The 14,587-nt window shown below is 41.9% G+C and overlaps 1 protein-coding gene across 1 annotated transcript in view; it reads left to right on the forward strand.

Annotated features, from left to right (window-relative positions):
- The window catches only part of PITX3 (paired like homeodomain 3), a 92,602-nt gene extending 78,659 nt beyond the window's left edge, over positions 1 to 13,943 (forward strand). Inside the window, exons 3-4 of the mRNA XM_044298820.1 lie at positions 10,124 to 10,329; positions 12,617 to 13,943. Coding sequence (XP_044154755.1) covers positions 10,124 to 10,329; positions 12,617 to 13,180 — 770 coding nt within the window. The 3' untranslated portion in view covers positions 13,181 to 13,943. The remainder of the gene's footprint in view (positions 1 to 10,123; positions 10,330 to 12,616) is intronic.
- Positions 13,944 to 14,587: the final 644 nt, after the last annotated feature.

Genomic DNA, 14,587 nt, shown 5'->3' on the forward strand with positions numbered 1-14,587 from the left:
ATGTACTCCTCTATACCGCACCATCTGGGACTGAGGGCTGTTGAAGTATTTCTTACTATGAAAGGTTGTCAATATCAAGCCCACAACAAACTGGTACTGCAGCTGCTTGACTTCACCCTAACATCAAACTACTTTGTCTTCAATGGTGCCTTCTACCACCAGCTTAGAGGCACGGTGATAGGGAGCTTGTGTGCCCCATTGTATGCCAACCTGTTCCTGGGCTGCTGGGAGAGGACCATCGTTTTTGGAGACATACCAAGTGTACACACTACCAACTTACTGACTTGGAATAGGTTTATTGATGATACCTTCCTGATTCAGAAGGGCAGCAAACATGACTTTGCTGAGTTTGTGCGGGAACTGAACATTAACAAGATTGGTATGAGATTCACCTTTGACTTTAAGATGGATGCTCTCCAATTTCTTGATATTGAGATTGCCAGGGGCGCAAGGTGGGAGATTAGGACCAAGACGTTTCGCAAACCAACGGCTACTAATTCACTTTTAAACTGGAGGAGCTATCATCCTTTATCCCTTAAACGAGTGATTCCAGTTGTACAATACCTCAGGATGAGAAGAAACTGTTCCACAATTAGGGATTTTAAGGAACAAGCCGATGACTTGCGAAACAGGTTTCTTGAAAAAGAATACCCTGACCCTATACTCAAGACAGCTTGTAGGAGAGCCCGCGAAAGCAATAGGACGGAATTACTGCACCCCAAAACTGACAAAATGGAGACGAACAAAATCCGGTTAATAGGTACCTATGATACAGCAGCAAAAGAAGTGAAATCAGTTCTAAATAAATATTGGGGTATCTCAAAAAGGTGATCTCAGAAACACCTCAAGTCACCTACCGCAGGGGTCACAGTGTACATGATCGCTTAGTGCACAGTCACTTTGACGAGGCAGCACTCAGGCCGCATACTTGGCTTCAACCTATTGTGGGGTGCTTTCGCTGCAGCGGCTGTGTAGCCTGTACATTTATTGCCCAGGAATACCTCTTTACCAGCAGAGCTACGGGCAAGGAATACACCATCAGACACTTCATAAATTGTAGAACAAAAGGGGTTATCTATAAAGCAACTTGTGGATGTGGCCTTGAATATATTGGGGCTGTTCAGCCACTTAAGAGAGAGGGAGACTGGGACAGAAAGTACTGCAAAGAGAAACTTGGTGGATTTTCGAACTTAAAACAGTCCACCCTAGGGGTCTAAATGAACAACTACTGTTTGGCTGTTACATTTAAATTATATGAAATTCCATCTTTACACAAATAGACCCACTTTGTGTGTTTTTCTCTTAATAGACCATGTCCAGTCTACTACTCCATATATCTGCATAGATATATACAGTGGCGGAAATAATTATTTGACCCCTCACTGATTTTGTAAGTTTGTCCAATGACAAAGAAATGAAAAGTCTCAGAACAGTATCATTTCAATGGTAGGTTTATTGTAACAGTGGCAGATAGCACATCAAAAGGAAAATCGAAAAAATAACTTTAAATAAAAGATAGCAACTGATTTGCATTTCATTGAGTGAAATAAGTATTTGAACCCCTACCAACCATTAAGAGTTCTGGCTCCCACAGAGTGGTTAGACACTTCTACTCAATTAGTCACCCTCATTAAGGACACCTGTCTTAACTAGTCACCTGTATAAAAGACACCTGTCCACAGAATCAATCAATCAAGCAGACTCCAAACTCTCCAACATGGGAAAGACCAAAGAGCTGTCCAAGGATGTCAGAGACAAAATTGTAGACCTGCACAAGGCTGGAATGGGCTACAAAACCATTAGCAAGAAGCTGGGAGAGAAGGTGACAACTGTTGGTGCGATTGTTCGAAAATGGAAGGAGCACAAAATGACCATCAACCGACCTCGCTCTGGGGCTCCACGCAAGATCTCACCTCGTGGGGTGTCAATGGTTCTGAGAAAGGTGAAAAAGCATCCTAGAACTACACGGGAGGAGTTAGTTAATGACCTCAAATTAGCAGGGACCACAGTCACCAAGAAAACCATTGGAAACACATTACACCGCAATGGATTAAAATCCTGCAGGGCTCGCAAGGTCCCCCTGCTCAGGAAGGCACATGTGCAGGCCCGTTTGAAGTTTGCCAATGAACACCTGAATGATTCAGAGAGTGACTGGGAGAAGGTGCTGTGGTCTGATGAGACCAAAATAGAGCTCTTTGGCATTAACTCAACTCGCTGTGTTTGGAGGAAGAAAAATGCTGCCTATGACCCCCAAAACACCGTCCCCACCGTCAAGCATGGGGGTGGAAACATTTTGCTTTGGGGGTGTTTTTCTGCTAAGGGCACAGGACAACTTATTCGCATAAACGGGAAAATGGACGGAGCCATGTATCGTGAAATCCTGAGCGACAACCTCCTTCCCTCTGCCAGGAAACTGAAAATGGGTCGTGGATGGGTGTTCCAGCACGACAATGACCCAAAACATACAGCAAAGGCAACAAAGGAGTGGCTCAAGAAGAAGCACATTAAGGTCATGGAGTGGCCTAGTCAGTCTCCGGACCTTAATCCAATCGAAAACCTATGGAGGGAGCTCAAGCTCAGAGTTGCACAGAGACAGCCTCGAAACCTTAGGGATTTAGAGATGATCTGCAAAGAGGAGTGGACCAACATTCCTCCTAAAATGTGCGCAAACTTGGTCATCAATTACAAGAAACGTTTGACCTCTGTGCTTGCAAACAAGGGTTTTTCCACCAAGTATTAAGTCTTTTTTTGTTAGAGGGTTCAAATACTTATTTCACTCAATGAAATGCAAATCAGTTGCTATCTTTTATTTAAAGTTATTTTTTCGATTTTCCTTTTGATGTGCTATCTGCCACTGTTACAATAAACCTACCATTGAAATGATACTGTTCTGAGACTTTTCATTTCTTTGTCATTGGACAAACTTACAAAATCAGTGAGGGGTCAAATAATTATTTCCTCCACTGTAATTGCTAACTTGCGCACATATAGTGGGCCTATACATGTGTCATTTTACATACCCATATGTATGAATTAAGTATACATATATTTATTCGCATATGGGTATTGATTTACTAGCTGATTTGAGCCTTTTCACATTACATTATATTGGGCCCTCTCTAGTGTACATATCTTCACTTGTGTTTGAACCTAGAACCTGTTTAAGTCTAACTTAACCTCAATGCCTGGAGCGGACACTTTTACAGTTGGTCACGTTCAGCGTATTACAACACTGATAGAAGGGCGGGCATGTAGTAGTAGGCGAATTGGGCCCAATCGCCTCCCGCATCTCCGCCCATGTACCCGCCCAGCTCTGACATCACACAAGGGGGCAGGTCCACATTTGATGGATGTGCTCCTTCGCCGATGTCCTCCGATCACGTGACAGATCTAGTCAGGTGACTAGTGGCGTGATCGGTCATGTGATACCAGAGGGCGGTTACTGAGCGGTCCAGCGCGGCTATAAAATTGGCCCGGTAGTAAACTCACACTGCTGCTGTCATATGCAGGACGTCACGCGCTGCCACACGCAGGATGCCAGATGAATACCTATTGCTGATCCGTGCCGGGGAACTAATGAACAGCTAAGTAGACATTGATAGCGACTGATCATCGCTCTGTATACATTTTAAAAGTATTGATTCTGACTTTTGAGCACTATAATACCATCCTGTATAATGGTCCCCTGAGGATTTGGCGGAGCCCAATGAAACGCGTCGGGACCTCTGTTTTGAGCAGACTATGTGGTCCCTCTTATTTTTCTTTTTCTGAGCTGGTTGATGAAGCTGGGCAGTCACTGTTGCCTTTGAAAGAGGGACACTGAGGGACATTCAGTAAGAGGGGAATTAGTAGATAGATATAGGGACGTATAGGGTCAGAGACCCAGTATCCGTTGTCCCATATATATCACTATCCTATCCTCCTCTATCCTCTGTTCTCTGTTGTCTTTACTTTAGTATACCTTATACTATGGCATGCTAATCAGTGGTTGCATCATTTTTTTTTTGGTGCGACCTTTGTGTATACAAACCTCTGAAATCAATGTACACGGGCCTACACCTTTTAATTAATTATTTATTAAACGTTATGTTTTAATTGCGGTAACCTACCTATTGTGGATTATTATTTTGAACATGGTCACCGATGAGAATATAAGGCTTTGCCTATAGCAACTTGGTTGTATGATTTTCTAGTACTTGTAACTACACTACACCACAACTCCACGGGAGGTGACGTGTAGTGTAGTAATGAGGATGAAGCGCCGCCTCCTTCTTAAACATCTTATCGGCAGTGGTTCCAGGTATTGGACACCCTCCGATCAGATATTGATGACCTATCCTGATGATAGGTCATCAATATTAGTGGCAGGACAACCCCTTTAACATGATTCATTGTTGTATTTTCCATAATAATGGCAAAACCCTGACATTTATGCAAAAATCTGGTGCAGTGTTGCTGCAATAATGAGGATTGTGGCAAAAGACTCTCCATTACTGTCACAAAATCCACTCATATAAATGCACCCTAATTCAGTAGGTTTCCATTTGTTAATGCAAACTACCAAGTCACTCTCTATAGTAAGGTGGACCACACAGTTTACATGTTTGGTTGACATCTATCCTTCCTGACTCCCCCCATAGACATGAGTGTGTTTCTGAATGGGGAGAAAGTAGCAAACTGCTGTCAGACACCTCTGTCATTGGATTATTCCTCCTGAGAGCAAAAGGATCAGGCATGTTGAAGTCCAACAGCCTGATCCTTCTTTCCCCTGACATCTGCCATAAGGGAAATATAAGGAGCTGCTCTTACACATTAGATGGTTTGCCAGTCCTGCCTAAATTGACGGGTTCAGCCCACATTGATCTAATGTGTATGTCCAACTTATCCACCCATATTTATAGCTTATTATATGGCACATGACATACAGCTGTACTAAAGGGAATGTGTCATCAGAAAATGACCTATTGTTTAAAGGGCTTGTGTAGCCCCACTAAACATATATTGTTTTTTTTGCTTACTTATAATCCCTACACTGCGATTTATGGCTACATGATCAAATTAATCATTTTGGTCCTGTAGATTTAGTTTAAAACAAGCTTTTAAAATATGCTAATTACCTTGCTACCAGCAAGTAGGGCGGCTACTTGCTGGTAGCAGCCGCATCCTCCGATCGTAAAGACGCCCCCTCCACATTGTGATTGACAGGGCCAGGGAACGGGATCGTTCTCTACTGGCCCTGCCTGTTTGCATTTAAAATCTTGCGCCTGCGCCGCGGCCGCACTGAGGGGCGGCCGCTCGCTCGGCCGCTCTATCCTCAATGCGCCTGCGCCGATGACGTCACATCTACACCCGGCGCAGGCGCATTGAGGATGGAGCGGCCGCCTCTCAGTGCGCCTGCGCCAATTGAAGACAGGTACGGCCGCGGCGCAGGCGCAGGCGCAAGATTTTAAATGCAAACAGGCAGGGCCAGCAGAGAACGACCCCGTTCCCTGGCCCTGTCAATCACAATGTGGAGGGGGCGTCTTTACGATCGGAGGATGCGGCTGCTACCAGCAAGTAGCCGCCCTACTTGCTGGTAGCAAGGTAATTAGCATATTTTAAAAGCTTGTTTTAAACTAAATCTACAGGACCAAAATGATTAATTTGATCATGTAGCCATAAATCGCAGTGTAGGGATTATAAGTAAGCAAAAAAAAAATAGGTTTAGTGGGGTGACAGAAGCCCTTTAAATCAAGTTTTTATGTTAAACATATTTTTGAAGGATTTTGGGTGGTTATTTTAAATTTTCCTTGTCACTATCTATATTTAAAAGAAAATCCTAAGAGGCCACTAAGCCGAATAATAGACACCACTTCTTGGTCTGTACAGATCACTTTTTAACATTATCATCATAGGTGGGTTTACACTGACAAATATCACCTATATATAGATAACACAGGATCCACCTTTCACAATAGGTGATATCACAGCTTATCTACTCCCTCTTGACCTCTGCACAGACCTAGAAAACTGTCCCATAGACATTAGAGCCCCCTCCAGTGTATTGTGACTATTGTAAAGCATAGTTCTAAATGCTGTTGGCAACAGCTCAGGCAGGATGGCCACCCCCATAATTATATTCAGGAAATGGAACAAAAAATTCTAAAACTCGAAAGAAAAGACAACAAAAAAAAGGGTCACTTTGGCTTTAACTGGCAGAAAAATATGTGACACATTCCCTTTAACAGAGTAGCTGTTGACCCTAGCCAATGTGTATAAAGATCAACTAATTCCCCCTCCCTCCCTAAAATATCTAAGTATTAAAATCAATGCCTGAGGATTAAGAAAACAAATTAGGCTAGGTTCACATCTGTGGCACGTAACTCCAGTAGTGTATACCAGCAGAGGAAGACTACAGGAGTTACCATATCCAGCACTGTCACACACTGCCAGTAATCATCAGATTCCTATTGACTATAATGCCAGATATGGTAACTCCGGTAGTCTGCTCTCTACCAGAGTTATCTGCCAGAGATGTGAACATAGCCTTAGGGTGCATTCACACGACTGTAAGCCTCTGTGCCTATATGCACTCAGTATTGCGGATGCGGATTCATTGACTTGAATGGGTCATGTCCTATCTTTTGCGGAGCAGAGGCATAGATCAGGAGCCCACAGAAACACTGGGAAATGCTTCCGTAGGCTTTCTGGTCCCATGCCTCATGTCCTATTTTTTGCGATATCTTGTTCAAGACAATGGGTCTGCACCGCAATACAGGATTCACACGGTTGGTGTCTGTGCATTGCGGACCGCTATTTGCAGTCCGCAGCACGGGCATAGAGCCCTTACATCCCTGTGAATGGACCCTTTGCAAGTCTCACTTCCTCATTATCTTTACAGCACTGCATTGTTATTTTGCAGTAGAAAGCATTGTAAATTATGGACAATTGGGGACAGAGAAGTACCCGTCACACTAAAAGCCACCTATGAAGACATCAGCAATAAATAGCACACGTTAAATTGGGGCCCTGTGACAGATTTTGCATTTGGCCCTGGAGCTTCAAGTTACTCATCTAGTGAAAGATCCAACATAGATGTTTTATTTTTATAATAGTAATTAGAATAATAATACAGTGGTATAAAGTAACACAGGCATACATAACATGGTCGTATTTCTTATCATTTCTCTTTATTCACAAATTCGGAGATTGTCTTTTCCGCCACCTTGACACTGGTTATTGAAATATCATGGTGTTAGAAGGCGGTGCAGACATAATTCTCTAAAGCACACACCATTAAATATTCAGAGGCTAATGTGTGAGCGTATGTCTGTGGAAACATTGGCACATTGGGTGGATTTTTGTTATTCTTTTAACATATTAACAAAGTTTGTTGATTTTGAAACTCATCAGATGGATTTCAGTTGTACGATGACATTGCTCATGGTCACTTTCCTATGCACGCAGCAAGGTTAGGGTGAGGAGGGCTTAAAAGAACCAAAAAGCCCCAATAATACTGCACAGAGCTAAACAGACTGGTGGAGCTGAGAACCAAGGCCATGGTGTGGAGCAGTGTTAAAGGAAATGTGTAATCAGAAAATGACCTATTGTTAAAAAACAGTTTTTATGTTTGACATATTTTTTTATAATTTTTGGTGATTTTATTTTTTATTTTTGTCAATATTTATATTTAAACCAGAAACATAAAATCCTGCCGTTTTTTCACTGGCCACTAAGAAAAATAATTGCCGCCAGTTCTTGGTCTGTACACAACACTTTACTGCAGTTACCTGCTTATCTATTCACAAAGGTGATATCATTACTGGTAGGATTAGAATGACAGATAAGACAAGATCCACCATTCACAACAGATGATTGTCAGATCTTATCTATTCCTTCCTTGTACAATGACCTCTGCACAGATCACAGAGCATGTCTAGAAGACTCTCCCATAGAAGTCAATGAAGTCCCCTCCTGACCATTGTGTCTATGGCCCATGGGGCTGCCATAAAGCAATTTTCCTAATGCTTTCTAAATGCTGTTAAGAGCAGCTTAGGCAAGATGGCCACCCCTATAATCATGTTCAGAAAATAGAGTAAAAATTCAGTAGTGAGAAATTAAAAACAGATTATTAAAAAAAGGATATGTGCTACTATCTGGTTTTAACTGGCAGAAAAAAAAAATTGGTGACACATTTCCTTTAACTCAACAAAGCCAGCACTTGTTGAGCTGGGGACCACCCGCGTGGCACTGGCTTACTCATTTGGGGTTTGTCCTTTCTGTTCTCTCCCTGTAACTGTCACAGCTTCTAACAGTAGATAGAGCTGGTGGCAGCTGGAAATGAGCATGTGCGACCACTTCAGCAAGGTGGACAGAGAAATAATAAAAGAACACGCAACAGGTGGAGCTATACAGATACTGTTTATTGAATAACTCAGTGGCAATACTACCTTTTTAGTTACATGCAAATACAAAAGTATTTAGATCCTGGTGCTGGTTTGGAAAATGTAGAATATTTTTCATGGCAAAACCTCTTTAAGTACTGGACATGGCGATTTTATTGGTTTAGTTGTCATAATATAGCTGATAGACTCCCTTTAGTGCTCTTTCACACGGGTAAGTTTTCCTTATGGATGTCATGCAAGTAGTGAACACATAGCATCCGGACTGAAACAGTTTTCACACGTCAATTCTGCATTCAGGAAAAATCACAGCATTTTCTATATTGTGCATTTTTCACACAGCTCTAGCCCCATAGAAGTGAATGGGGCTTGTGTGAAAAACGGAAGGCATCCATTTGCAATCTGTTTTTCACTGAAGGTTGCTGGAAATGTGATTGTTATTCTTCAGTTTTTCTTCATGCGCAGGAAAAATGCATGCAATCCAGATAAAATCCAGACAGAAAAAAACACACATACTGAACGCCGTCGCAGAAAAAACTGATTGAACTTGTGTGCTAAACGATCTGTTTTTCCCTGAACAGATGCTGACGCAATCCGTATGGCTCGTGTGAAAGAGGCATTAAAGGGGTTCTGCACTTTCTTTTAACTGATGATCTATCCTCTGGATAGATCATCAGCTTCTGATCGGCGGGGGTTCGACACCTGTGACCCCCGCCGATCAGCTGTTTGAGAAGGCAGCGTCGCTCCAGCAGCGTGGGCGGGGCTAAGCTCTGTTTACTCGAATGGAGCTTAGCCGCACCCACGCTAGTTGATACTAGTCGTGACGTCACTGGGCCTGCGGTAAACAGTGAGAAGGCCACGCACTACTGCCAGCTCCGCTTCCTTCTCAAACAGCTGATCGGCGGGGGTCCTGGTTGTCGGACCCCCGCCGATCAGAAGCTGATGATCTATCCAGAGGATAGATCATCAGTTAAAACAAAGTGCAGAACCCCTTTAAAGATATACAATATGCAGAATATACAATTTACAGAACATAGGTTAAAAAAAATCACCTTGAAGGAAACAATTTGGTACACATACAGTGAAGCATTATTAGTACACATCTCCCGATATTTTAATAGGCAGACATCACTCACATAAAAAGTGTATGAAAGTTTTTAATGATAACTGATGTCACAATTACAACCAGAATTTAGTCATTTTAATTAATCAAATAATCTCCACTGTTAAAACATATTGTTTATTACTGTACATGTATCTAGCTGAAATCTGATTGTAATGTTTAATAGCAGCTGAGAAAAAATGTACATGGATCAGTGGAACAAATTTCAATCAGTGCGAACCATGTTAAATAGCATTCTTATGGTCCATGTTAAAGGTTATCTGGTTTAAAAAAAATTATCAGAGATGTATAAATGGAGAATGTTCCTGAACTATAAGACAGGCAGGATCCTCAAATACCTTCTCTCACTCTGAGATTTCAATGAGAACTGTGCAATGCATCATTTCACCTGTGGTGGAGCTGCAGGGTAACTCAACACTTCCTGCCAGGTCACTCTATAGAAGATTGCTGTGATCCAACTCTATGATCAAGACACCCTGTGATCATTTTATCGTTGCGTAAACCTTCTAGGAACAAAATGGTTTTTCTATATGGATAAACCCTTTAATGATCATGGTTCGCTCTGTGCATATCTACAAAACAAATAACTCATCATTTTTTATTAAACAATATTTTGCAGATACAGAAAAATCCCAACAGAACCAAACGGATGACTCAAACCCCGAAGATGGTTCATTAAAGAAGAAACAAAGGAGACAAAGGACACATTTTACAAGCCAGCAGCTGCAAGAACTGGAGGCCACTTTCCAGAGGAACCGATATCCAGACATGAGCACCAGGGAGGAGATTGCAGTGTGGACCAACCTCACTGAGGCCAGAGTCAGAGTAAGTACAAAATATATTCACTGTTCTCAAGAGGTCTATTATTTAATCTAGTTTTATATGTCAGGAAATTGTAAAAAATAATAATAATAGCTTAACAGTATACAGTAGTCCATTAAAGGGGGTTTCCAGAATTCTGTCCATTCTTAATTAGCCCGCATAGTGTGTGGTGCCTAACGAAAGAATCATACTCCTCTTATCCCCACTGCTCTGTTCTGACACCCTAGCTCTGTTTGGCCATCTTCCAGCCCCCAGCATACTCACTTATGACTGAGGTATAGACCTGGTCACATGCACCGCTGCAGCCAATTACTGTCCTTAGCAGTGATGTGTCCCCAAGCGACATATGACCCTAATCCTTGAAAACTCCTTTTAGTTTGTGAGATTTGTTCAGGGCTCTCACAAGCGGTCCAAAACGGATCAGTTTTGTCCTAATGCATTCTGAATGGAAAAGTATCCGCTCTGAATGCATCAGTTTTGCATCAGTTCCGTCTCCATTTCGCTTTGGAGGCGGACACCAAAACGCTGCTTGCAGCGTTTTGGTGTCCGTCTGACCAAACTGAGCCAAACGGATCTGTCCTGACACACAATGTAAGTCAATGGGAACGGATCCGTTTTCAATGACACAATCTGGCACAATAGAGAACGGATCTGTCCTCCATTGACTTTCAATGGTGTTCAAGACGGATATGGCTATGTTAAAGATAATACAAATGGATTCGTTCTAAACGGATGCAGACGTTTGTATTTAAAGAAAAAAAATATAGATTAAAAAAACTAAAGAAAATGTTAATAAACGCATAGACAGATAAAACAAGTCCTTACATATAAGAGTCAGTAATAGCTGCTGGAAGCTTTCTATGATGATGACAGGAGTTTCTTCAGGGCCTTGTACAGTACATACAGTACATAGGAAAAATAACAGGGAGCTGCCCTCTCCTGGTTCCCAAAGGATCTTGTATCAGAATATTGTATTCTGAGTAGAGATGACTTATCAACAAGAGTCCTTCACCTTCGAGGGGGTGTCCCTGCTGCTGCATGATTGACAGGGCTGTACATCTAACGCCTGCGCCGCTGCTCCAAGTAGTGGCACAAGCACAGAGGTTTTGCTCCCTCTACCGTTGCAGAGACTGTGCATGCACCGCTACACTTCCAGTTAGCGATGCGTGAACATTCACTGCTTCCGAAACAGAGGCTCCGCACTTGCACTGCTATTTGGAGCAGCAGCACATGTCCAAGATTGTCAGGACCAGGTGAGATTTCTGGCACTGACAATCAAGTGACGGGGAGGCGCTTCTTCAGCAACATGGACAGCCCCTCACAGCTGAAGAACTCATGTTGATGAGACTAATCAATTTGTAGAAATCGATTCGCCCATCTCTTATCGTGAGGCCGTTTTAACCTGAGGGATTCCTTTATGGAGTTGTCAGAAATCCATGTCAAAACGTGTCTATAGCAAATGCTGTAAGAAATCTGTAGCAGATTGGACATTCAGTAAATTGAAGGAAACTTCACATGCGGCAGATTATCTTGCATAACATTTCTGCAACTGAAAATCATCTCTATTCATTGGACTGTAGCCAGGGGTGCACCTAGCCTTTCCGCTGCCTAAGACAAAAACTGAAATGGCGCCCCCAAACCCCCAATGCCAATTTCTTAGCCTAAACCCTTCCCTCCAGCCTTACTGTAAAAGACATACTCAGAAAAGATTAAATACAGAGCTGCAAAACATACAGGGTAATAATACAGCACTGCATACTGTGCCCACTGTGCTTCCCAATACTATACTGCAGAAACAGATAATCCCCCTTTTGCTGCCCCCATCTTGCCCCTACCTGGTGCTGCCTGAGGCAATCGCCTCACCGCGCCTCATTGATGGTGCACCCCTGCCTGTAGCTTGCAGAAATACACATGCTTACAAAAAAAAACAAATATTAGATAAATTGAACTAATTTTCAGTTGCAGAACTTTTCTGTAACCAAATCTGCTTTCTGTGAAGGCACCCTAAACACCCATAGCATGTCTTCAGCAGATGTATTCTTTTGTATTCTGTAGTCATTGATTTTCAGTATGGATCTAATTTGCGCACTGCATGTGCATATTGCCTGTTCAAATATGAACATAATGTTTAGGATGCCTGCCACAAGTACAGGAACTCTCAGTCAGGTGTGAAAGCTGATATCCATTTCTACTCTAAAATGAAGTAATATGTAATACATTTTATATATAATAGGAATGCTGCTAAAGATGTTGCTATTAACATTGTATGATCTATGTTTCTTATGTATAGGTTTGGTTCAAAAATCGGAGAGCCAAGTGGAGGAAACGAGAAAGGAATCAGCAAGCTGAACTTTGCAAAAATAGCTTTGGAGCCCAATTTAATGGACTCATGCAGCCCTATGACGATATGTATTCTGGATACTCCTATAACAACTGGGCCACCAAAGGCCTTGCAACTAGCCCCCTCTCTGCCAAGAGTTTTCCTTTTTTTAACTCCATGAACGTTAGTCCTCTTTCATCCCAACCAATGTTCTCTCCACCCAACTCAATTGCTTCAATGACCATGCCTTCATCTATGGTTCCTTCAGCAGTGACTGGAGTTCCAGGCTCTAGCCTTAACAATTTGGGAAACATTAATAACCTTAATAGTCCCAGCCTCAATTCAGCTGTTTCAGCCAGTGCCTGCCCCTATGCCTCTACCGCCAGTCCCTACATGTACAGGGACACTTGCAACTCAAGCTTGGCAAGTTTGAGGTTGAAGGCTAAGCAACATGCCAACTTCACATACCCAGCAGTACAGACTCCGGCTTCCAACCTGAGCCCTTGTCAGTATGCTGTGGACCGGCCAGTATGAAGGATCACGCCATGCCAAAGACTTGATGGTAGCTATAATGCGGAAGACCCAATTGCCCTGCAGGAGATGCCTTTAAAAAAATGGGCATGACAATTTCTCTGAGAAATCCTTTCCATTTTCAAAGTGAGAGATTAAACTGCAGACTCTACTTTGTTTTTGGTTCAACAGGACATTCGATATGCTTACATTGGGAAGACAGTATTTCCAATCCAAAGAAAACTGAATTCCATGACCATGAGTAGTCTTGCTTTTATAAGGCAAGCTGTTTAATTGTTGTGGTTTTTATTGAGCCTCCCGATCTTTGTACAGTTGACTAAACCCAGAGACATATAATATGTATAGGTCACTTAAATGCAAAGAAGATCTCCAGACACTTATTTATCATAAGGATGACCCAAATATATACAAATCAGAGAACTATACTGCAGACATGTGCATGACCTTGAACATTGTCCAACCAGCTGCCACACATGTAATCTAAGGAAATAGGATGTATATATATTATAAAAATATAAAATGAAACTTTTTTCTTGTTTTGTATGTTGAATAATCTATAAAATAGAATTTAAACAAGGCTTGTCCCAGGTGGCGTAGAGTGCAAGGCCACAGACCATATTTTCTGCTTCAAGCCTGCTTGGGATTACTTTGAAGGTGTAACTTTTAACAATGGTCATTTCTTTTTCAACAAATGTCAGCGCCCCTGTCCCCTTTCTTCTTTCCCAATTCCATTTGAAAAACAAAAAATAAAATAAATGTTGAATCATTTGACTTCTAGATGTCTTCTTATTAAGGTTATTTTAACCCCAGATGGCTCTCACATGCTATCTTTTCATATGTACCCCTGATATATACAGAACCTTGAAAAAGTATTCATACCACTTGAACTTTTTCACGTTACATCCACAGACTTACATTATTTTTTATTGGGATTCTGTGATAGACCAGCACAAAGTAGCAAGTATGTGTGAAGTGAAAAGAAAATGATACACGGTTTTCAAAATTTTAAATAAATAAATATCTGAAAAGTGTGGCATGCATTTGTGTTCAGCCCTCTGTACTCTGATAACCTAAATAAGATCCAGTGTGACCAACTGCCTTCAGAAGTCACCTAATTAGTAAATAGAGTCCACCTGCATGAAATGTATTCTCAATATAACTACAGCTGTTCTGTGAAGGCCTCAGAGCTTTGTTAGAGAATATTAGTGATCAAACAGCACCATGAAAACCAAGGAACACACCAGAAAGGTCAGGGATAAAGTTGTGGAGAACTGTAAAGCTTGTATAGATTATAAAAAAATATCCCAAGCTCTCAACATCTCACAAAGCACTGTTCAATCCATCATCCAAAAATGAAAGGAGTGTGGCACAACTGCAAGCCTACCAAGTCCATCAAAACTGACAGCCCAG

The sequence above is a fragment of the Bufo gargarizans genome, chromosome 6 (genome assembly GCF_014858855.1).
Source record: "Bufo gargarizans isolate SCDJY-AF-19 chromosome 6, ASM1485885v1, whole genome shotgun sequence".
NCBI lineage: Eukaryota > Metazoa > Chordata > Amphibia > Anura > Bufonidae > Bufo > Bufo gargarizans.